Source organism: Cebidichthys violaceus, unplaced genomic scaffold, assembly GCF_023349555.1.
Source record: "Cebidichthys violaceus isolate CVI_PGR_0920_01 unplaced genomic scaffold, fCebVio1.0.p SCAF_20, whole genome shotgun sequence".
Classification (NCBI taxonomy): Eukaryota; Metazoa; Chordata; class Actinopteri; order Perciformes; family Stichaeidae; genus Cebidichthys; species Cebidichthys violaceus.
Window position 1 is genome coordinate 459,354 of NW_027176373.1, and position 25,104 is coordinate 484,457.

General features: G+C 44.8%; 3 protein-coding genes across 3 annotated transcripts; 2 read left to right on the forward strand and 1 right to left on the reverse strand.

The window, feature by feature from the left end:
* Positions 1 to 908: 908 nt before the first annotated feature.
* On the forward strand, positions 909 to 2,867 carry LOC137876831 (glycerophosphodiester phosphodiesterase domain-containing protein 4-like). The gene is made up of 4 exons (XM_068716629.1): positions 909 to 1,130; positions 1,435 to 1,517; positions 2,026 to 2,105; positions 2,617 to 2,867. The coding sequence occupies exons 1-4, from the start codon at positions 1,107 to 1,109 to the stop codon at positions 2,820 to 2,822; spliced, it is 393 nt and encodes a 130-aa protein (XP_068572730.1). The 5' UTR covers positions 909 to 1,106; the 3' UTR covers positions 2,823 to 2,867.
* A 484-nt stretch (positions 2,868 to 3,351) lies between these two features.
* On the reverse strand, positions 3,352 to 9,120 carry LOC137876854 (E3 ubiquitin-protein ligase TRIM21-like). Its single transcript, XM_068716647.1, has 3 exons — positions 9,081 to 9,120; positions 6,241 to 6,435; positions 3,352 to 5,647 (listed from the first exon to the last, which is right to left on the reverse strand). The coding sequence occupies exon 3, from the start codon at positions 5,636 to 5,638 to the stop codon at positions 3,998 to 4,000; it is 1,641 nt and encodes a 546-aa protein (XP_068572748.1). The 5' UTR covers positions 5,639 to 5,647; positions 6,241 to 6,435; positions 9,081 to 9,120; the 3' UTR covers positions 3,352 to 3,997.
* Positions 9,121 to 24,509: 15,389 nt separating this feature from the next.
* LOC137876855 (ribosomal RNA-processing protein 8-like) lies at positions 24,510 to 25,066 on the forward strand. The gene is made up of 2 exons (XM_068716648.1): positions 24,510 to 24,905; positions 24,981 to 25,066. Exons 1-2 carry the CDS (start codon positions 24,535 to 24,537, stop codon positions 25,057 to 25,059), a joined length of 450 nt encoding a protein of 149 aa, XP_068572749.1. The 5' UTR covers positions 24,510 to 24,534; the 3' UTR covers positions 25,060 to 25,066.
* The last annotated feature ends 38 nt before the right edge of the window (positions 25,067 to 25,104 follow it).

Below are 25,104 nucleotides of genomic sequence, written 5' to 3' on the forward strand. Positions count from 1 at the left end.
AACCATTTTTACAAACTCCAAACACAATTCTATAGAACTAATATAATCAACTAGAAGATTTACCACAATATCACGTATTTTTCGGTTATCAATTGAAGACACCAGAGATATTACTGTTATTCATGAGACGCTCAGTTACAATATAGCTTCCCACCACTTGGTGGCGGTAATGCGTCAGTCAGTTGTTTAACAAGCTCCAATAAGCAGAAGAAGACACTCAGCTAGCCGCTAGCCTGTAGCGAAAGTTATTAAGTAGTTAATAATAGTTAAGTTAATAGTTTAAAATAGTGCTGGACAAGTTAACGTGTTATTATCGCATTAACGCATTAATTAAGTAAGGCCGACAATTATTTTATCGCGCATTAACGCAGTTTTTTATTATTATTAAGCGGACATTTTTAACACAAGAACCGGGCAGCGAGCAGTGAACAACTGTTTGTGTGTGTGTGTGTGTGTGTGTGTGTGTGTGTGTGTGTGTGTTTGTGCGGCGTCCCCCCCCCCCCCGGGTGACACGTCTCGTTACAGGATCAAACGTGACAACATCAAAATACATATTGTCGTGTTTTTAAATAAGCATATAAGCACGTGAGAACAAACTGCTCTTATCTCTTTATTAGCATAACTTCACATGCACGTTACTGCCCCGGTACAGACTCCCTCCACGTTCCATGCTTCACCTACATTCCCCTGGGTCAATCCACCAGGTGCTGTGGCTGCCCTCAGACCTGCGCTCTCTGGTTTAGGACATCGATCCAGAGCTCCAGCAGACGTCGGGCAGTCGGCTCCCTCTAGAGGAGCTCCAGAGCAACCACATCGTCACGCTCAACCTGCACTACAGCTCCATGTCCCCCCCCCCCCCCCCCACACACACACACACACACACACACACACACACACACACACACACACACACACACACACACCCTCCCTCCTCCCAGGTGTTTCGTAACGCATCATGACTCCTCTCCTCACCTGTGTGCAGTGAGTACGCTGCAGCAAACATCACTACCAACCTGTATGTGATCAGCCAGCCGTGGCTCTTCTCTCTGGCCTGGTGTGCTGGAGTCCAGTCGGTCACCACCAACGCTCCACAGCTCCTCAGCAACATGAGCTCGCCTCTCTTCCTCATGGTAACACTTACACAGATACATGCACACAAGTACTGCACTCAAGTACACATTTAAAATACCTGCTCCAGGGCGATGAGGCCAAAATCTTCTATTGCAATACAGGGATTCTACTGATAATTCAGTAAATAATCTACATTAAATAACCATAAAGCCTATTGTTAGTCCTGTGTGAATTGAGGCTATAGAACATGAACATATATGGACATGCAGGCTCACAAATACATACTTATCAGATTAAGACACCAGTTTCTCTACGTGGGAAATACTGCCTTCCTTGTGTTTTGTATTTCTGTGTGTCTCTCAGAGTCCAGACGAGTACAACCTGATGTGGATTCTCACTGACCTGGTGTCCCTCGTGCTCATCTTCATCATCTTCATCTTTCACTGGTGAATCTGACAGTTAAAAACTACAAACACCACACTGAGAAAATACTACAAGTACAAGTCCTGCATTGAAAATCTTACTTCAGTTAAAGTATTAAAAATATATAAATGTCCAATTGTGACTGTAAACTGATTCTTTTCATTATGGTTTAATCTGCTGATTATTAGTAAACGGTGAGAAATGTTGGTCACAAATACTCAGAGCCCAAAGTGACACAGTCAGTGTTTTAGTTGAACCTCAACGTTGTTTCCAATACATTCGTATTTTTAACATTATTAAAAGGAAAAGCAGCAAACGTGTACATGAAAAAGGACAATTTTCAAAATAGTTGCCAGTTAATTTTCTGTCAAGCGATTAACCAACTTTCAGCTGCACCTTTTGTAAACTGTTGGGTAGTTTAATGAAGGACAATACAAATCTAGACAACCAGTATCACTGTAAACTGTAAATGTAGTGGAGGAAAGGTGGTCCGATCTGAATAAGGAGACTAAACGTTGCGTTTGCTCCTAGGTGGCGAGAGAGACGACTGGCTTTCTGCTCGAGCAGCAAGATCCCGCTGGACAACGGAACATACAGCAAGTTCAAAACAGGTCGATCACTCCGAAGAAAAGTACTTTTTTATCATGACTTACTGGACTGGACTTTTTATGATGTACGACTAGTTCATGTCATACTATGATTTTTTTTTTAATGGTATACTGTGATGTTTTTTGACATGCTGTGACTTTTTCAACATCCTATACTATGAATATTTCATGACTTGTTTGGACTTTTCTGACACGTTATACTTTGGCTTATTTTCAACAAACTATGCTATGACTTTTGTTTACATATTCATACATATACACATTTTAATGACTTTTTCCGCATTAAATACTATGCATTTTCGATGACTTTTTTACATTTTTGTACAATGTCTTTCCTATGGGATTTTTTGACATACTATATATACACACTATGGCTTTTCAGGAGTTTTTCCGACACACTTTACCTGATTTTTTACTGTCATTATTTGATATTCTATACTATCACGTCTCATCTAGACCTTCCTTGTTCTTCCGTGGTCTCCCTCAGTTAATCATCGTGTTTCCTTGTGCTCAGATCTCCACCTCCCCGTCAGCTCTTCTGGATTCCCGATGTCCTTCCTGCCCGTTCACTCTCTCAGCCGTCAAACACAGCTCCCCGTTCTCATCTGTTCATCCACCAGATCGGCCCAGGAACGTTCAGGAACGTTCACCCGCGGTCTTGCCCGTCTGCCATTATCTCAATTCTGGAAACCAAGTTTTGCAATAAAGCTTTTAATCTGAGTCTGTGTGCTGAATTCTGGGTTCACTTAACACTGAACTTGAATAAAAAAAAAAAATGTATTTATTGTGTTCAGTTTTACGTACAAAAGATGCAAAAGTGACAATTGTATAATTGGCAGAAGATTATAAAAACAGTGATACTATACTGACCTCAGATGGTTTGGAAACTATTAATATTTATAAACTTTAAAAATGGTTGTTTAAAAAAAAGCATAAAAGAGTCAACAAGTATGTCAAAGGTCATGAAAGAAGTCATAGTATACTATGTTGGTAAATAAAAAGTCAGTGTAGAATGTTGAAAAAGTCATAGTATAGTATGTCGTAACAAATCTCATAAAAAAGTCTTTACCTCTGAGATGTAGTACAGTGAAATATTTACCTCAGATGTAGTACAGTATGAAATAAAATATGTACCTCTGAGATGTAGTACAGTAAAAAGTAGTGGAAATACACAATAAAGTATCTCAAAATTGTACTTAATTACAGTCCTTGACTAAATGTAAAAGACAAAAGACAAATCCAGTTCAGAGTTTCTTTGTTTTTATTGTGTTGAGGATTTGTTCACTTTGTTCAGGCTATAAAACAGTCTGCAGAGAGGACGACTGTATGAAATACAAATAACACAATAGTAAACTTCTCTTCTCTGGTCACAGCAGCTGAATATTTTATTATTACATTTTGTTGATTCATTTTCTACAAATATGAGTAAATAATTCATCTTTTATTGACCCCTAAAAACATACCAGACAGAGACCCTTGATGCTTCTGTTAATTCAAGAATAATACAAAATAAAACCCTTAAACACCTTTTTTTAAACTAAACAATAAGTGTTTCATGACTTTCTCCAATAATTTGATCCAGTATTCATAATGTATTATAGATACAATAATCAGACATTAAACATTGTCATTTGACACCCAGATATTTAAGGAATGTGTAAACGCTTCTTATTCCTGAGTACATTGTTTGTGATGTTCAACAGACTTGAAGGCAGGTTATGCAGTTATTAATATCAGTGTGTTGGAGTAGTAGAAAGACATTTACAGACAAATAGAAAGAACCATTCATCATAATGTGAAGAATCAATAAAGTATACACCGTAAATCACCAATAATATAGATTTGTTACATTAAATGAAAGAGTTTCTCTGTAGAAGATCAAGTGTTTGTTCTACTCAGTGATTGACAGGAGAGATGATCAGAGGAGCAGAGTTTTTACCACCATTATTAAGACCAGGACTAAAGAATGGGTAGAGCTTCTCAGTGAAGCAGCAGCCAGTAAAAGAGTAGATAAGAGCTGTAGACTTAACGTCATAGAAGGAGACCAGACCCTCCTCATGATCCACAAACACCCCCACCTTCTGAGGCCGAGACTTCAGAGAGAGACGGACTTGAGGGTCAGCAAAAGCTTTGTACTCATTCTCATTCTTCAAACATATCGTCCAGTAACCTTTCTGAGGAGTCGGTGTGATGATTCCCTTCCTGTTGATCGACTCTCTGGCCACTCCTGAATCCCACTCAGTCTTCCCTTCAACCTGAACCTCGTAGTAAAATCTTCCTGAATTGAAACTCTGCTTTGCTAAAACACTAACACAAGAATTAAATCTCTTTGAATTGTCTGGTAGATTCTTCCTTACATCACCATGTTTAACTTGTTTTCCATCATCAGACAGGATGAGTTCAGGCTGTGCTGTATCAGGATCAAGAGTCACATCCACTGCAGACTGCTGGACCCTCTTCAGCTCAGCCTCAGTGAGCAGCTTCTTCATCTGTTCACTGATCGTCTTCTCCAGCTGATTCACAGCTCTCACCACAGTCCCCTCATATGAAGGTGGACTGACTCTGACTCCTGTCCAGTTCTTGGTGGGTGGAGCAGTGTTCAGGGTCCTGAGGCTCTGGAGGAGGTGGAGGTGGTCTTCAGAGCAGGAGAGCTGCTCTACCTCAGTGATTCTCTTCTTCAGCTCACAGATTTCCTGTTCCAGCTCTTTGATGAAGCCTTCAGCTTGTTTCTCTGTCTTTCTCTGCTTCTCTTTGATCGTGTCGATGAGCTCGGCCTGGCTTCTCTCAACAGACTCCTTCAGAGCGGTGAAGACCTGAACACCTTCTGCTATCTCTCTGTCTGCATCTTCCTCACTGAGTTCCACCGAGTGTTTGATCTCATCAATCTTCAGTCGTCTCTTCTGGATCATCTGCTGGAATTCAGTCTCAGTCTTCCCCAGCTCAGCTTTCTTTCCTTCATATTCTTTTTTCAGAGGGACAACATCATGGTTCTTGTGGTCTGAATAAGTGCAGAGCATGCAGACACACATCTGGTCGGTCTTACAGAACAGCTCCAGCAGTTTATCGTGCTCCGTACACATCCTGCCTTCCAGGTTCTCCACAGGGTCGATCAGCTGATGTCTTTTCAGACCTGATCTTGTCAGATGAGGCTCCAGGTGAGTCTCACAGTAGGAGTCCAGACACACCAGGCAGGACTTCAGAGCCTTCAGTTTGGTTCCAGTGCAGACGTCACAGGGAACTTCTCCTGGTTTGGCAGCTTGTTGCTCTGAGCTGCTGCTGCTGGCTTTCTGTTGAGCTGACTGTCTGAACTGAGCAGCCATCTCAGAGATCAAAGTATTGACCCGCAGCTCAGGTCTAGAGTTGAACGCCTCTTTACAGTTTGGACACTGAGTCTGGACACTAACGTTCCAGTGTTGAGTGATGCAGGTTTTACAGAAGTTGTGTCCACATGGTATGAAGACTGGATCAGTGAACACATCCAGACAGATGGAGCACAGAAACTGATCTTCAGTCAGCAGACAGTTGGCAGCAGACATATCTACACTCTGAGGACAACAAGTGTAGAAAACATTACATTACAGTAATTTAGCAGACGCTTTTATCCAAAGCGACTTACATTTCAGTATCTATCTACACACCATAGGTACAGCTACGGGAGCAATTTTTGGGGTTAAGTGTCTTGCTCAAGGACACATTGACATGAGACTAGTGGAGCAGGAGCCGGGGATCGAACCTCTGATTGAAAGACGGCCCTGCTCTCCACTTAACCACGGTCACCCCCCAAACAAAACTGTTATCACATCTTTAGCAGCAACAGAGTGTGTCAGGTACTGTCTTCACATTGTGGGTCTCTGTGTGTGTCATCATGGTAGAATGTGTCCTGGAGACACCTACTGTAGAGGACCTACTACAGAAGAGGGTTTAGTACTTTAGAAAGGTGATCACAACATAGAATTTAAACACACAGAGTGATCCTCCATTACTGTCACATCACACATTAAATCAAAATGCAGTAACAGCTAGGCTAGTTAGCCTTTAGCAGGCCTAGTTTATCTGCTGTTACTTTCTTTGTTATGGATCCTGGTTTGAACTCACTTTTGACCAAATGTTGAGTTTCTCTGTAGAACAGTGTACTCACCACAGTTTGTCAGAGACTCTGTTGTGTTGTTGAGAAGAAGCTGCTGGATTCAGTTGAATGTTTCTTTAGAGAGAAACGGAGAGACTTGTCCCGACTGCAGCTCTGCTGTCGCTCACACTAACTTTCACTTTCACTTCAGGAAAAGTGACTCTGCAGCTCTCCTCTTTCACAGTTGCTCCTCCTCTCAGTGAAGCTCTGTGAATGAAATCATTTTAAGAGACAAAAAAAAAGGTAAGAACATTGTGTTGATAGAGAAAACCTGCCACAAGTTGTTCTATTTACATGTTTGGGGATTATAAAAAGAAAGGCAATTCCTTTATATATGGTTTCCCACCACTTGGTGGCGGTAATGCGTCAGTCAGTTGTTTAACAAGCTCCAATAAGCAGAAGAAGACACTCAGCTAGCCGCTAGCCTGTAGCGAAAGTTATGGAGAAGTATTTAAAATAGTGCTGGACAAGTTAACCTGTTATTATCGCATTAACGCATTAATTAAGTAAGGCCGACAATTATTTTATCGCGCATTAACGCAGTTTTTTATTATTATTAAGCGGACATTTTTAACACAAGAACCGGTCAGCGAGCAGTGAACAGCTGTTTGTGTGGCGTCTCTTCCTGCCCCCCCCCCCCCCCGGGTGACACGTCTCGTTACAGGATCAAACGTGACAATATCAAAATACATATTGTCGTGTTCTTAAATAAGCATATAAGCACGTGAGAACAAACTGCTCTTATCTCTTTATAGGCATAACTTCACATGCACGTTACTGCCCCGGTACAGACTCCCTCCACGTTCCATGCTTCACCTACATTCCCCTGGGTCCTAAGTCCCTCCAGGTACACATTCTTATCACCCTCTATGTACAAACGTACATTTATAACAAATACCACACATAGTACAAGGTACTCAGCGTTGCAAATGTGTCTGACCCAAAAAAACAAAAAAGAAATGATTCATTTAAATAATTTTCTTTTAGATTTTTTAAAGTTGGTTTGTTTGGAATATGTATAATAAGATAGATAGATAGATAGATAGATAGATAGATAGATAGATAGATAGTAACTTTATTGATCCCACGAGGGGAAATTATTTTGTTGCAAGCAGCAATAGGTTACAGAGCAGCAATAGGTTACAGTAAACATCTTAATATAATATAAAAAATGCACATGTCAATACACAATATATACAATTATAATAACAGAGTAAAGATATTAGATAAAGAATGCACACTATATACACAATGAAATTGAATAACAGAATAATATTAAATCAACTAAATAAACAGTAGTGCAAAGGTTTAACCAACAGTGAAAGATTTGTCCCGAGGTGATTTGTTATACAGTCTTATAGCAGTTGGCGGGAATGTTCTCCTGTACCTGTCCTTATGACAGCGGAGCTGGATCAGTCTGTTGGAGAAAGTGCTCCGCTGTCCCTGCAGTAGGTGGTGGAGAGGGTGGTCCTGGTTATCCAATATGGATAATAGTTTCTTCAGTGTCCTCCTCTCCACCACCTGTTCCAGACTGTCCGGTTTGCAGCCGATGATGGAGACGGCCTTCTTAATCAGTTTATTAAGTCTGTTGGTGTCTCCGGCTCCAATGCTGCTCCCCCAGCAGACTACAGCAAAGTGAAGTGCACTGGCCACAACAGACTGATAGAACATCTCCAACATCTTGCTGCACACGTTGAAGGATTCAAGTTTCCTCAAGAAAAAGAGTCGACTCATCCCCTTCTTGTACACAGCGTTGATGTTGGCCTTCCAGTTCAGTCTGTTGTCGATGGAGACACCCAGGTACTTGTACTCCTCCACCATGTCCACATCCTCTCCCAGAACTCTCAGCGGCTGTGGAGCCGTCGTCCTCCTCCCGAAGTCGACCACCATCTCTCTGGTCTTGGCCACGTTCAAAAGCAGGTGATTTCTACCGGCCCACTCCACAAAGTCATCCACTACTGCCCTGTACTCCTCCTCCCGTCCGTCCCTTATATACCCGACCACTGCAGTCATCAGAGAACTTCTGCAGATGGCATGACCCCGTGTTGTATTGGAAGTCAGTGGTGCATAAGGTGAACAGGAAGGGAGACAGAACAGTTCCCTGTGGGGCTCCAGTATCACTGACCACCGTATCAGACAGCACACGGCCCAGTCGGACAAACTGTGGCCTGCCTGTGAGGTAGTCAGTGATCCAGGAGACGGTGGACGCGTTAACCCCCACCTCCCGCAGCTTCTCACTCAGTAGCACTGGTTGGATGGTGTTGAATGCACTGGAGAAGTCAAAGACAGTGATTCCCACAGAGCCACCGGTTCCATCCAGGTGCGACTGAGCTCGCTGCAGCAGGTAGATGATGGCGTCGTCCACTCCCACATGAGGCTGGCATGCAAATTTCAGAGGGTCCAGTGATGATTTCACCTGCGGTCGGAGGTGGGCCAAGACCAGCTTCTCATTTAGTTATTTAGTTATCATTTAGTTATCCTACTGAGAATTTAACAAACATGACAGATAGGTTTGTGTTGCCCTCCCGTCAGTGGATGACGGGCGCACCAAAGAACGGCAGCAGACACCTTGAATATAGTTCAAACAAATGTTGTATTGAGGGTGTCTGTTTTCTACGTTACTCTTCGCTTGCTGTTCTTCTTCTGCGAAACTTTGCAAATGTACAAACTAGACAACAATACTAAAATAACCATGCGGTCATATTCGCCAACGGGTTAGCTTGTTAGGCTAATGCTAATAACGGCCCTATCAACAGTTTTCTATCAAACGACTTACAATCTAATACTCGCCTTAGCTAACAAGCGTAACAGTTGCTCTAAACAATGTGTGCATTTAAAATTCGAAATCTCACCTTGAATATAGTTCAAACAAATGTTTTATTGAGGGTGTCTGTTTTCTACGTTTCTCTTCGCTTGCTGTTCTTCTTCTGCGAAACTTTGCAAGGAAGCGTGAATACCATGCACAGACAACCCCCCTAGTGGTGAGCTGGCGACACCTGCTGGCCGTTTTAACTATAACACACATTACAATAATCTACAATTAGTTAATCAAAAATCCATTTATCTCACACTCTCCCCCACTTGAACAAATGTCGTCTCGACATTTAACTACACTGGTAACCTTTTGTGTTTGTTTTTACCCCTACATACATAGAATGGTATTACAATGATTGGGCAACATGTTCTTTAACATAAAGAGTATGACACTTTTTCCTTTGGCACCATAACCACCGTGCACTGCGATCATGACTGCCCCTGACTTTGTCACTTTACATACCCATTACCCCCATTCCACATTACTACCATTCTATTAGTCCTTGTACCTGGGTGGGTTTCTCTCTCTGACAGTCCTCATACCCACTTCATACTCAAACGCTCTGACACACTTCGGCCAACAGATTGTGTGCTCTGCTCTTCCCAGGCCAACAGCCACTGTATGTATAGTTTCAAATGGTAGGAGTCTCTTTCTCTCAGTCAATGAACTTTATCAGTTTATTTCCACTACCAAGGCCGCCAGTAGCTGTTCACAGCTATTTCTCTGGTGGACACTGTTCTCTGTGTGAAAGTAGGCTGACCAAGTTTGTCGTATGTCAGTGTCTGTGGTCGTCTCCTTTCTCTTTTGGGATATCCAGCTATCTGTTCTGTTTCCTCCAGCATCTCAATGTCAGAGTCCACACTTTCTCCTGGATTCCCAATGTCATCCTTGTTGTCCATAACATCCAGTTCTGCCCTGTCAGCAGCTGGGTTTTCATCCTGTTCCTCATGAGCTCCATGGAGTGAGTGGTGTCTGTCTGACACATCAGATGTGTCCTGAGGATAGAATTCCGGTGCTGTCGGATTCAGTGCAAGTGGATCTTGCTGTTCTGTGGATGACCAAGAGAGTACTCCTGTGGGAAACTCCTCCTCTGATTCTTCATCAGTGTCTGTTTGCTAGATGTGCTGTGTTCTGAGTCCCTGATCAATTCTATTATTGTTTCTTGTCCTTACTTGCTCTGTGTTTTGGAGTGTTTTTGGTTTTGTGTTTTCAGCTACAGGCAGGAAGTCACATGGCAACAACAGATTTCTGTGGAGGACTTTTGTCCTACTTTTCCCACTCTCAGATTGGACCTCAAACACTGGACTGTCATCCCCTTTACGTCCTCTGATGATGTAGACATCATCCTCCCAGTATGAGCGGAGTTTGCCAGGCCCTCCTCTCTCTGTCGTATTCCTCACCAGAACTCGGCTGCCCACTTGTAACTCTGGACCATAGATTCTTTTGTCATATTGTTTTTTTCCTCTGTCGGCTGATCTGCCTGCATGTTTAGACGCTATCTCATAGGCCTCTGTCATCCTCTTTCTCCATTTCTCCACATAGGCCTGATATGAGCCTGGCTGGTCCTCCCTTTCTATTCCAAAAAGGATGTCCACTGGAAGCCGGGGTGTCCTGCCAAATAACAAGAAGAATGGAGAGTAGCCTGTTGCATCACTCGAGGTGCAATTGTAAGCATGCAGGACTTTAGGAAGATAGCTTCTCCAGTCCGTTTTCTGTTCCTCTGTCAGTGTTCTTAACATGGAGAGAAGTGTTCTGTTGAATCTTTCAGTCTGTCCGTTTCCTTGTGGGTGATAAGGAGTGGTGTGTGATCCCTTGATACCACAGAGTTCTTTTAAACGGTGCAGCAACTGGTTCTCAAATTCCCTGCCCATGTCATGATGGATTTTTCTAGGACACCCAAATTTCATAGCAAAATCGTTGAATAGTTTGTCAGCCACAGTTTTTGCTGATTTGTTGGTAGTTGCGTAGGCTTGGGCAAAGCGTGTATAATGGTCTATAACCACCAGAATATATTCATACCCCCCTTTAGACTTTTCCAAGTGCAGGAAGTCCACTGAGACTAACTCGAATGGGTGAGTGGTTTTAATACTCATCATCGGAGCTCGTGTTGTTCGGTTTGGTTTCCTCTTCTTGAGGCATTCACACATATTCGTCACAAAGTGTTCCACGTCATGCTGCATTTTTGGCCAAAAGAAACGGTCTCTGATCAGATTAACTGTCCTTTCTGTGCCCAAGTGACCCATCTCCTTGTGAAGCTCTTTCAGAACGAGAGGATGGTAGATCTTGGGGAGTACTAGCTGACATCTAGACTGACTCCTCCTATGCAAAATTCCATCTGCCTTGATCTCCAGTTTACTCCATTCCCTAACAAGGTTTCTCAGCTCCGGGCTTTCCTTCCTTAGGACATTGGGACTAGGCCTTTCATTTTTCATTTTGTAGTCCAATACTTTGCCTATTACCGGGTCTTTCTGTTGTGCATCTCGTATTTTGTCTTTGGATATTGGCTGTACTGTGCTGACCAACCTGTCTGTATCGGCCTGTTCTTGAAGGGTACTGAATGAGACTGAGCTCAACAACGGTGCTGGCTCCTCCTGCTGCACCAGGATACCCTGCCTAGTGGCACTCACTGTTTCCTGACTGACTGACTCTGTGCACTGACTTATGTACCTCTCAAAATACATGGGCATTCTAGACAAGCCATCTGCATCTGCATTTGCTTTACCTGGTCTGTACTTTATAGTAAAATTGAAATCCGCTAACTCGGCTACCCATCTCTGCCCTGTTTGCAGTTGACAGTATGTATGTGAGCGGATTATTGTCAGTATACACAACAAAGGAAGGAGCATGGAACAGGTAGTCCCTAAAGCGCTCACAAATAGCCCACTTTAGTGCCAGAAACTCTAATTTACCAGAATGCAGATGATCATTTTTTTCTGGAGGGGTTAGTGTTCTGTTACCTTCAGCTTGCCTTCCCTCTGCTGGTACAACACCGCTCCGAGGCCATCTTGTGATGCATCAGTGTGGAGAACGAATGGTTGGTTGAAGTCAGGGTAACTGAGTACTGATGGGCTGGACAGCTTGTCGACTAGCTGACACACTACTTGGCGGTGTTCCTCAGTCCATGTCACATGTGTCCCACTAGGCAACTGTCCCTGTTTCCCTCTTTTCTGCGTTGTTTTTCTTTTGAGGACTTTGGTATTAGGAGGAGGATCTGTGCCACTTGGAGGAGCTGCTAACAGGTCATACAATGGCTTTGCCAGGCGTGAAAAGTCCTGTATATAAGATCTGTAGTAGGAGAGAAACCCTAGCAACTGTCTTATCTCTCCAACGGTAGTAGGACGTTTCCCCTTTAAGGCCTGCACAGGGGCTATTTCTGCAGGATCCATTGTGTATCCTTCCTTAGACACGATCTTCCCCAGAAATCTCACACTGTGTTTGAATAGTTCACATTTCTTTGCTGTGAGCTTGATGCCGTGTTGTTGGTACCGCCTCAGAATCATCTGTATGTGGTTGACATGATCCTGAAACTGGATTTACTATGGACTAGATTATCATCTAGATATGGCTGGCAGATCTCATCTCGTAGTCCCCATAGACAGTCCTCCATACTCCTTTGAAATTCCGCAGGTGCTGAACTCAATCCGAATGGGATTCGTATCCACTGGTACAAGCCCCATGGAGTTATAAAGGCTGTGAGAGGCTGGCTCTCTTCATCAAGGAACCCTTGGTGGTATGCCTTGCCCTGATCTAACACTGAAAACCAGGAACTCCCACTGAGACTATCTAGCATATCCTGTAAAAGCATTACACTCCTCTCTCAGCATTTTTTTTGCGATAGCCTGCTGCTCGCTGGTCAGGTGATCCAGTACTATAGGTAAGTCCCATGCTTTGCTGTCACTCTGGGTTAGACATGGTGTGTTTGTGTTGACTCCGCCAACCTCATCAGGTGGTGTGTTTCCAGTGTCCTGCGGCTCTGTCTGTGCTTGTCCCTCCATGACGGGCTGCACTGCTGCTGGGTAAACTGCCTTCACCATCTCAATGTGCCCTAAGTTTGTGCGTGGGCTCAGTGCGACACTGTGTTTAGTGCTGTTAACTATAGGGACTGGAATAGTGGTACAATTCCCCTTTCTCCTGGTGAATAGCACTTCCTGTATATGTACCCCTTCTGGCAGATTGGTTTTTGTGTCAGGGCAAAACAACATCACTGTGTCTTCGTCAGTCTGTGTGTGCGAGCGGCACCTCACTGTGGTTGATTCTCCAGGAAGGAGAACTATTCTATGCTTTCCCGTTTTCACGATCACTTCCTCATTATCTGACTGGTAAGTGTGCATTAATTGTATGAAGGTCTCAGCAGCACTGGAGTCAATGCCAAAGGCCCCACTAACTACTTGTGTAGCACAGTCCTCTGTTGCCACTCCCGGCTGTTTTATTTGTGTATTTATCATTTCCTCTATCACGTTGAAGCCTATGATGGGATCCTCAGCTACCTTCGGGTCGCTGGACACAAGTACTGGTACCAACATACTGTGATTAGAATCCTCAGAGTTGTTCAGTTTGAACTCTACCGGTATCCACCCAATAAATGGTATTTCTGTCTGATTGGCTGCAACCCCATTTAGTGGATCTGGTCCAATAAGTTCATCAATCTGACGAATTGTGCTGTGAGGGAGGTGTTTACCTCTCCAGGCATCATTTATCACTGTTGCCTGTGCTCCTGTGTCCCACAGTGCTGTAACAGGTGTGTTGTCAAAGCTACATTTCACCATATTCCGTCTTCCTATCAGTTTAATCAGTCTCTTTTTCTGTTTGGCTGAGAGGTAGTTCACCTTACACATATCTGGTAATTTGTGTTTTCTTTCTTCCTCCTCAGTTACCTTTTTCTCGACTTGACTGATTGCCACACAGAGAGGCTTGTGCTTTTCCCAGTGATTTCTCTGACATTCTTTTGAGCAGTATAATGTGGCTGAACACCCCTTACACTTTTGTAGTATTTTTCCCCGGTCCTCCTCTTGTAGGCAGTTCTGGCAACATCGGGACTGTGATGGTTGTTGTTGGGTTACTGTGGGTCCCTCGACAGCAACCCTCGCCCGTTTCCCTGGGACTGGTAAGGAGCCCTGCATCCACGAGACACATGTCCAGCCTGGCCACACTTGAAGCAGTGGTTGCAGCTTTCTCCTTCACCTTTGTCCTGGCAGGTCCTGCAGCCTCTCTTCCGAGCCCCTCTCTCTCTCCCATTGTCTGTCTCCTGGTTGTTCTTGTGTCTGTACTCATGGAAGCCAATACCATCTTTTTCATTTCTGCCATTTCTGTTTTCAGTTCCCTCACGATTGAATGGATTTCAGTCTCTGATGTGTGGCTGGTTGTCGGAGGCTTTTCTTTCTGGTCTCGGCTGTTCCTCCCAGCCTGTGCAGTTGGGTCTGGAGAAGAGCTATGTTGGCTGCTCGCTGCCTCGCCTGAAACACTAACATGTAGCTCATTTACACGGGCTGACTTGACAGTGGATTTCTTGAGTTTGTTGAGTCTCTCGGCCTCAAAACTTGCTGCCTCATTTACTCTTTCAATGAGCATCTCATCACTGACTGCTGGGTCATCCAGGAAAGGCTTTATCTGGAATTTAATGTTATCACTCAACAGCCCTGTGCCCACGGACCTCAAGAATTTCTTACTTATCAAATCAGGGCTATATTGCTCTCCTGACTCATTTTCCTTTGATGCAAACAGCAGCCTGTCTTTGAGTTCTATCGCCCTGAACAGGAAGTTTTGAGCTGATTCCTTCGGTTCCTGAACTATGCTAATGAGTCTCTGGTACAGGTCTGATGTGTCTTCCTCCTTATAGTGCCCCTTTAGAATAGTCTTAAGCTTTGAGAGAGTCAGGTCAGTTTTTATTTCAAGCATATCCCGCAGTTTCAGCCCTGGGCTAATGGCTTTTATGACTGCTTCAATGATGTCTGATTCACCATGACCTCTCCGAAGTCCTCCATCTATTTGGTGTACGAGGTTGGTATATGACAATTTGTCGCGCTGTCCTCCCTCGCCAATTTGCCCACTGATACGGAACTCTCTTTGAATGGTTACTTCAGGAATTTTGGATTGTTGAGGGGGCTGGATAGGCTCATTCACAGTGGGGTCGGTTATATGCAGTTTATCACTGAGAGCTTTTATTTCCTCCTGTAGGAGCTTACGGGACAGTTCTTGGGACCTCTGCAGCTCTACGTACTTCCCCTTTATCTCTTGTAAGCGGAGGAGTTCCTTCTCTGTTTCCTCACCACTCCCGTCCATCATTGCTCCCATGAAGGCTAAAAGATCTTGGATAATCTGACATGCTTCATCCTCATCCTCATCCTGTTCAATAGCATCCAGTTTCTTCTCCACTAATTTGACAAGTGTTCGTCGACTCCTATCATTTATGGTCTCATCATCTTCCTCGATACAGTTTAGGTGTGTGCAGACTTGTACTACCTGATCCCATTGTAGTTTGGTCAGAATTGAGCTGGCTCTGTCCAGAAGCGCCTGAAGTTCCATAATGAAACTGCAGTTCTCTAACGGTTGTTCTAGGTTCGTCTTGGGAGAAAGATCTTCCTCTCACTGCTGGAGATTTTGCTCGAAGACTCCTTTCTCCTGGCTGGCTCGCCAAGATGTGTTGCCCTCCCGTCAGTGGATGACGGGCGCACCAAAGAACGGCAGCAGACACCTTGAATATAGTTCAAACAAATGTTTTATTGAGGGTGTCTGTTTTCTACGTTTCTCTTCGCTTGCTGTTCTTCTTCTGCGAAACTTTGCAAGGAAGCGTGAATACCATGCACAGACAACCCCCCTAGTGGTGAGCTGGCGACACCTGCTGGCCGTTTTAACTATAACACACATTACAATAATCTACAATTAGTTAATCAAAAATCCATTTATCTCACATTTGCAGTTTTCAAGGTGTATATTTCAAATTGCATCTATTACACACATGAAAATAAAGTTGTGGACACCGGCTGAATATCTATGATCAGAATCAATTTAACTGTATTTTAACTGCTACTGTGTAAATGAATACTGCTGTTAAAAATAACCTGATTTGTTTAAAGTGATTGCAAACCAAATGTTATTGCACTTTTGTTCATATAGCAGTACTTTAAAAATAAAAGTGCACAATACACTAGTTTTGAATTCATTATTGAACATTGCACATAACAATGCGATTAATCGCAGAAAATAATGCGATTAATCACGATTAAAAATGTTAATCGTTGCCCAGCACTAATTTAAAACAAAAAAATTAAGAGGAAAGTGGTGCCAAACCCCCCGAAAAGTCTAAATTTACAATCCTGACTTCATTAAGCACGGCTTTGTGAACGGAGGTAACGAGGCGGAGCCGAGAGCCCAGTGTGTGGACTGTTGTGACTGTTGTTATTGTTCACTTGTCACAGATATGAAGAACAACTTCTGGTTCTGCCATGCCAAAATGAAGACTGCTGAGGCATATAATTTGCATATTATAAGGCTATATTTTCATTTACACTTTATTTCAATTCCATTTACTAAATAAATATATATATATTTAGTCCGTTAAATGTGTCTTTGGACTGTGGTCACTACACTTTAAGCAGAAGAAATACGATAAGAAATTGGTCATAAAAATGAGGTAGTAAGCAAAGTAATGAGAACGATTTTCCAGTTCTTATTGATAACTAAAACTGTCTTGTTGCTGCAATGCATTCTGGTCTATTTCCTAATCCTGTGGTGCTTCAATTTGGCCTCTGCGTATCTTCTCTGATGTGAAAGTCGGTCATTATCAATATTTAAATCACCTGTGTGAGTGTTTTCTGGGTGTGCGCAGGCTTTCAAATCTGTATTTTGGCAGCGCTATCTCTCGTCATCGGCAACCTCCAACTGTAATCTACATTGTTGGACCTCATGTGACTGAAGGCTGGCTAGTCAGTGTCTCAGGAGATGATACTCAGCATAAGAGTCTGTGATGTTTGGCTTTGAGACACACATCAAAGTAGTTCTTGTTTATGATGTGTTACTCCCTCATCATTACACAGGAGAGCAGCCCTTCAGAGTGTTCCTGTGTTTGTAGAGGGTGACCGAGTGTCATAGAGCTGTTCATAGAACAGTTCACTGTTCAAGACTGCACCCCTTCTCAACGCGCCCCCTCCTGCATGCTGTATGTACAGCAACATACCGATACAGTCCAGCAGGCCACACTTTATTGGTAAATATTGTACTTTTGTCTGTACGAAATACATGAGAGCTTTGGTTTTAATTTCAAATGAATAAAAAAACATAATAACCTTATAAAATGCCCTACATTGTTAAAGATCACTAATCTTTTCTGGCTTGTGACACCTTACAAAAAAAAGAGATTAGATTAATCTTGTGACCCTTAAATTGGGCTAAACCGAACTATATATAAAAAAGAATATTGTAAGAGAGTATAGTTTGTAAATAGCAATACTAAGTATGATTTTGAATGCAAGACTTTACTTGTAATATGGTACTTTTTTTATCGGCCATACTTGTCAATTAAACAGGGAAGTCACAAACCTTTCACATTAAGGGATATATGTTTATAGTGCACCTGCACTCACTTGCTGCTACACTATGAATCTTTTTTAAAAAGGACTTGCTGACAAAATAAAACTTAGGCTTGTGGATAATGAACACAAAAGGTCATGTTTGACATGAGGTACACCAAGTTAAATTGCACATTTTGGGTTCTGTTCAAATTACAGGGGACCATAGGGACACTAATACATTTGACCCTTATTGCAATTGCTGCAATTCTACATAATCACCAGTAGAGGTCAACAAACGGTAAAAATTGTTTTGTTTGTTTTTTTACCAGCTTTTCATAACATAATGAAAGTGCCCTCAGAAACAACCAGGCACATTTTGTCAAAAAAGAGCAGATTATATGTAGACATATCAAAGTAATTTGATTTTATAAATACTCTGATTCCTTTAAAATCATGTCATGTGTTTTATGTTCTCTTGCTTTTCACACAGTTGTTCTGATTAGACCTCTGCTCAGGTTAAAAATGGGCGGAGCTACGGTGTAAAATAATGTGCCTCCATGTACTAATAAGAATGATCAAAGTGTAATTCGTCCCACCTTAACAGATGCACTAGAGCTGTTAATCAAACTACCGGTTTGTGCACACAGACACAAGCCTGAGAAGAGGCCGATCCAGGGATTTTAAAAGTCATTTAAATCCCCTGTGAGTGTTTCCTGGGTGCACAGGCTTGTTTGTAGAGGGTGACCGAGTGTCATAGAGCTGTTCATAGAACAGTTCACTGTTAAAGACTGCACCCCTTCTCAACAGTAGAGTCTAAGGGATTTAGGGAACAACTAATAAGTCTGTCAGTGTATATTGATTTGTTTCATACATAGTTATTAATAAGGGGAGCAGCTGTGTTGTTATAAGTTAGTGTTAGAAGTTATTTTGAAGCTGCTCGTCCCACTACCACTCCACCCAACACACCTTAAGTTTAAACAGTTTAATAGTTCAATAATAGTAGCTCTCAACTCCAAATATATCTTAATATATAATAATAATAATAATAATAATAATATACTCCCTGTAGGAATGTTCTCAGTTACATTTGTTGTTGCCATGGAAACAGTAGTCAACAATAGTGAGTTATTTAAACATTGCTGCTGTCGCTGTTAAATGCTATTTGTTGACATGAATAATAAAGCAATGTTGATTCTGTTTTAAATTAATTATCTTCTTTTTCACAAAATAATCAAAAATAATCGATAAGAGTATTGATAGTACTAGTATTGATACTAGTACTATGATCAGCGACTACCTGCAGTTATTCAGAGACACTTTGCATCTTAAAAGTGTCGATACGTAGATTCTGTCCAGCTTCATGTATTCAACACAAGAACCAGTGAATCACAATCACAAAGAAAACATGTTGAAGTAGTTTACAACTCTCTGTTCATTCAATTATAATACCGGTAGATAATGCTATTATTAAACATATCCATAAACCCGTCAGTGATGAAGGTCACATGTTTTTACTGTAGAATGAAATCTTTGTTTTTAAACTCAAATACCATTTGAAACTTTTTTTATGAAACTTTGATCATTTTATTCTTCTAGCTGCAGTTAAAATCACTTAAACTTAAACCGATTCCAGTACTTCTTCTTTATAGTCACCATCATGTCATACAACTGTATTAATACGATATAGAATTAATTAGAGAGCTAGAAACATAGAACATTGATTTGATTTTTTATTTGATTTTGTTGATTGAAAGGACTGAGGTGCTCAGGCGGAGCGGACTCGGACCTCGGAGTCGGAGATATGTCGATCTGCTTGTCCTCCCTCTGGTGTCGATTCACGGGACATCACGCCGTCGATCTGCCTGTCCTCCCTCCGGTGTCGATTCACGGGACATCACGCCGTCGATCTGCCTTCCCTCCGGTGTCGATTCACGGGACATCACGCCGTCGATCTGCCTTCCCTCTGGTGTCGATTCACGGGACATCACGCCGTCGATCTGCCTTCCCTCCGGTGTCGATTCACGGGGCATCACGCCGTCGATCTGCCTTCCCTCCGGTGTCGATTCACGGGACATCACGCCGTCGATCTGCCTTCCCTCCGGTGTCGATTCACGGGACATCACGCCGTCGATCTGCCTTCCCTCCGGTGTCGATTCACGGGACATCACGCCGTCGATCTGCCTTCCCTCCGGTGTCGATTCACGGGACATCACGCTGTCGATCTGCCTTCCCTCCGGTGTCGATTCACGGGACATCACACCGTCGATCTGTCCCATGGATCGACACCGGAGGGCAGAAGAGTTTCGGACACAGGTGCTCAGAAGGACGGCCGGACTGCCGAACTTGCTCCCGACAAAGGTGCTCAGACGGATCGGACTCTCGGAGTCGGGGCTCCGGGAAACAGGATGCTGGCCGGGCGGTCACTGCAGCTTGACGGCGTGGTGTCCCGTGGATCGACACCGGAGGGCAGGCAGCGACCTCCAGCTCCCGCCGCTGGGCCAGCATCCTGTTCCCCGGAGACCCGACTCCGAGAGTCCGAGTCTGGTCCGCCTGAGCACCTGTGTTCGGAGCAGGTTCGGCAGTCCGGCCGTCCTCCGGATCACCGGTGTCTGGAGCCCTTCTGCCCTTCTGCCCTCCGGTGTCGATCCACGGGACATCACGGCTGCGATCTGCCTGCCCTCCGGTGTCGATCCACGGGACATCACGCCGTCGATCTCCCTCCCCTCCGGTGTCGATCCACGGGACATCACGCTGTCGATCTGCCTGCCCTCCGGTGTCGAGTCTGTTCCGCCTGAGCACCTGTGTCCGGAGCAGGTTCGGCGGACTGTCCCGTGGATCGACACGGGAGGGCAGAAGGGCTCTGGACACAGGTGCTCAGAAGGACGGCTTGCATCTGGCAGTCCTGCCGCCGCGGTGGTGGCGATGGTCTGGCCGGTAGCTCCGAGCCCGGAGTGGACAGCGGCGGCGGCAGCGGTGGTGGCGATGGTCTGGCTTGTGTCTGGCAGTCCTACGGCGGCGGCAGCCGGTCGCTCCAAGCCTGGAGTCGACGGCAGCGGCGGCCGCGGTGGCTGTCTTGCGGCTGGCAGTCCTGCGGCGACGGCAGCCGGTCGCTCCGAGCCCGGAGTCGACGGCAGCGGTGGCGGCAATGGTCTGGTTTGTGTCTGGCAGTCCTACGGCGGCGGCAGCCGGTCGCTCCAAGCCTGGAGTCGACGGCAGCGGCGGCCGCGGTGGCTGTCTTGCGGCTGGCAGTCCTGCAGCGACGGCAGCCGGTCACTCCGAGCCCGGAGTCGACGGCAGCGGTGGCGGCAATGGTCTGGCTTGTGTCTGGCAGTCCTACGGCGGCGGCAGCCGGTCGCTCCTAGCCTGGAGTCGACGGCAGCGGCGGCCGCGGTGGCTGTCTTTCGGCTGGCAGTCCTGCGGCGACGGCAGCCGGTCGCTCCGAGCCCGGAGTCGACGGCAGCGGTGGCGGCAATGGTCTGGCTTGTGTCTGGCAGTCCTACGGCGGCGGCAGCCGGTTGCTCCAAGCCTGGAGTCGACGGCAGCGGCGGCCGCGGTGGCTGTCTTTCGGCTGGCAGTCCTGCGGCGACGGCAGCCGGTCGCTCCGAGCCCGGAGTCGACGGCAGCGGTGGCGGCAATGGTCTGGTTTGTGTCTGGCAGTCCTACGGCGGCGGCAGCCGGTCGCTCCAAGCCAGGAGTCGACGGCAGCGGCGCCCGCGGTGGCTGTCTTTCGGCTGGCAGTCCTGCGGCGACGGCAGCCGGTCGCTCCGAGCCCGGAGTCGACGGCAGCGGTGGCGGCAATGGTCTGGCTTGTGTCTGGCAGTCCTACGGCGGCGGAAGCCGGTCGCTCCAAGCCTGGAGTCGACGGCAGCGGCGGCCGCGGTGGCTGTCTTTCGGCTGGCAGTCCTGCGGCGACGGCAACCGGTCGCTCCGAGCCCGGAGTCGACGGCAGCGGTGGCGGCAATGGAGAAACAGGAGAGATGGAGCAGAGGTTGGATGAAGGTAGGGGAGATGGAGTAGGGAGGTGGGGGTGGAGGGAGAGGTGAAGCGGAGAGGAAGGTGTTGCTATTCAACATTTCTGTCACGTCTTTTTCGTGACAGAAAGCTGAAGCACCCTGTAGCTTTCTTCTTTTGCTTCTCCTCCACCACTTTCCTTGGATTTCCCAACCTTCTGGAGAAGAACCATCTCTTCTTCTTCTCCTCCTTTGCTGGTTGACAGAGGTCTAGCAGGTCTTTATTGACCTCTGTCAGCTCCTGGATGTCAGCCTCCTGGCTCCGATGTATCTCGGCCAACAGGTGACTCTTAGCCATCTCCGTGCTCAGATTTTCAGTGAGTTCTTGGTTGGCCGATTCCAACTCGGCCACGATGGCTCTCCAGGTGTCGTCCCTTCGGTCCAGGACCTTATTGCTCTGGATGTCATAGTTCATCTTCCAGGCCTTAAGGTTCTGAGCGAGGTTCTCTTGCACAGTAACGAGTAGATCTTCGGACTCGTTAAGCTGCTGCTTGAGTGTGACGATCCTGCCGTCAGCGACCGTCAGACTCCGGTGTAGACGGGTAGCTTTAAGCACACCGTCATGAAAACGCCGACAGAAATCCCACTTCGCAGAGTCAGACTTCTGGTTAGCTGCTTCCAGATGTCCGATCTGCTGCCTTAGACGGTAGATCTCCTTGTTTGCGTCAACGAGCTCGGGGTCCATCTTAAAGAGGTTAGTCCTCAGAGGTGGTGAGGACTCGCTGATGCCGGCCACGGCGCAGGGTGGAGCGTCCTGCGGTGGTGAGGAAACCACGGTGGGAATCGGTATCAGAATGCAGGTGTCCTTGCTAGTTATCCTGCGCTCGACGTTGTTTCGGATATCCGTGACTTTATCCATTGCACCAACAGACGTGTCTTTGAAAAGACTGATGGTTTATCTTCAGTCTTTAAAAAGACTGATGGTTTATCTTCAGTCTTTAAAAAGACTGTTGTTGTGTCTTTAAAAAGACAGTAAATCTTCTCAGTTAAATCCTGTTTATTCCTCTGTTAAATCCTCTGTTCAAACCTCAGTTAAGTCCTCTCTGTTTATTCCTCTGTTCAATCCTCTGTTAAATCCTCTCAGTTAGATCCTCTGTTCAATCCTCAGTTAAATCCTCTCAGTTTATTCCTCTGTTCAATCCTCAGTTAAATCCTCTGTTTATTCCTCTGTTAAATCCTCTCAGTTAGATCCTCTCTGTTTATTCCTCTGTTAAATCCTCTGTTAAATCCTCTCAGTTCAATGCTTTCTGTTCACTCCTCTGTTCAATGCTTTCTGCTAAATGCTCTTTGCTAACTGCTCTCTGGTGGCTGGATGGCTGTGAAGAAATCTCTTCATTTGAAGCCAAACAATCCATCTCCATGGATACATATCATTTCTGTGTGTGTGTTTTTTTGTTTTTTTTGAGTGTTTTGGTTTGTTTGTTTATGAATTGGCTAACACTGAGGACACCTGTGGCTACATGAGTCGGCAGCTACAGGATGTCATAGACAATGTTGAAGCACTTTAACGTTTGGATCTGCATGAAACTCATCAGTATGAAACATAAAGTGTGTTTGATTAAAAACTAAATCCACCAGCTTTTTTTAAGCAACTACTGAACCTTTTTATAAAGAATGAAACTATATATTTGTGTTTTTAAAGATATTTATTTGACTAGAAGCTGACAGATGAAGGTGTCGATAAGTAGAATCAAAGTGATCCCTTCACATCACAGGACATGTTATAAGGTCTGCATGTTTTTATGAATCTGTTTTCACAATAAAACCCTCAAGTAAGAGAGGAAGCAGCAGCAGTTTATCACAACATGAAGCAAACAAGCAGAACATCAATGTGTTTGTGGAACAGCCGTTATATATGTATATAATATATATATAACATATATATTACTATATTATGACCGTTATGCACTAAAGTACTAATACAAAGTCCCTGCATGTGTAAACATGTCAACAAACCTGTCAGTAACAGATCTAAGCATGTTTAAGTAAAATGCATATAGTACAGTAGAGTATAAATGTGAAACAAGACTTTATAAACACGTATTCATTCATTCAGGTTCAGAGAGCTTATGATAAATATTATTAGTGATACAAATAGCCTCGTTACATTTTGAACTCTACACATCCTGAATAAGAGCAGAGGATGTCGGCTCGATCTAAGAACTAGTTGTGAAGATGGTGAAACCTTTAAAAAGGACCGATGACAGTCAGGAAATGTAACAGCTGGTTCTCTGGAGGTTGTTTTGTTTTAGTTTTTAATGTTTCCTGTTCTAAGAAAAAGTCAAGCAGGGAAACATTTGCTGATGTTGAATCGGATTTAAAAAAATAGATAAATAACTGAATAAAAAAAAGAAGCACACGTGACTTATTACATTATTGAATTTATCCCCAGATCAGCCCAAGCTGGTTGGAAAGAAGAGCCGGCTGCGGACCCTGCAGACACTCGGGTCAGAACCAGAGTGGAAGAAGGACGACCATCAGCAGGACAGCGACAGTGAGGCAGACGTGGTCCCATCACCTGGCAAGAAGAAGAAGAAGAAGAAGAAGAAGAAGAAGAAAAAGCAAGCGGAGACAACAGGAGAGCAGTGAGACGATGGAGACTTGGATCAGACGGTTAATGAGGAGACACTTGCAACAAAACAGAGGAAGAAAGACAACACATTTGGTGAGTAATTAACTGGTTAAAGGCTTACATTTCATCAATTTAAAAACAGAAGAAGTCAAAATAGATTCATGTAGCAACAACAACAACGGTCAGACACCAGCCAAGAAAAAGGAAAAGCAAAGTAAACCACAGAAAATGAAAAAGCCAGAAGAGGACACAGACTTATCCGGGACAACAGACACACAGACGCTCGGAGAGGAAAAGCAGCGAGTCGGTGGCAAAGTTGAAAAAGACGCGACTGAATCTTCTGCCGATGGATGAAAACAGAAAGCAGACGTACCTGAAGTGGAGATCGCAGGTGAGCGGCCCATGAAAAGACTGAAACCCGAGCTGAGCAAAGAACAGATTCTGAAAAGAGAGAAGCTCCGGAAGTTGCTCCGCAGACAGGAACCGGTCCAGCAGGAGAATCCCGCGGAGACGACAGACGAGCCCGCGGTCCCAGAAGAAGAGGCGAAAGAGGACCGCTCCGCCTCCCTGAGGTCCCGCATGGAGCGGCGGCTGGAGTCGGCCCGTTTCCGATACATCAGTGAGGTTTCGTACGGCGCGTCCAGCGGCGAGGCGAAGCGCATGTTCAAGCGGGACCCACAGGCCTTCTGGATCTACCACAGAGGACACACGGCGCAGGTTCAGAGACGGCCCGCCAATCCAGTGGACGCCATCATCTCTTACATCAGACAAAAGTGAGACGTTATAATCAATGTAGAAAGAAGTAGACCACAGTAGAAAGAATTTAATGTAACGCATCGTCTCTGCAGGTCCCGCTTGGTGACGGCTCTGTGGACATCGCCGTGTTCTGCCTCTCTCTCATGGGAACCAACCTGGCAGATTTTCTAGCAGAGGCCAACCGTGTGTTAAAGAAGGGGTCAAATATGTCACAGT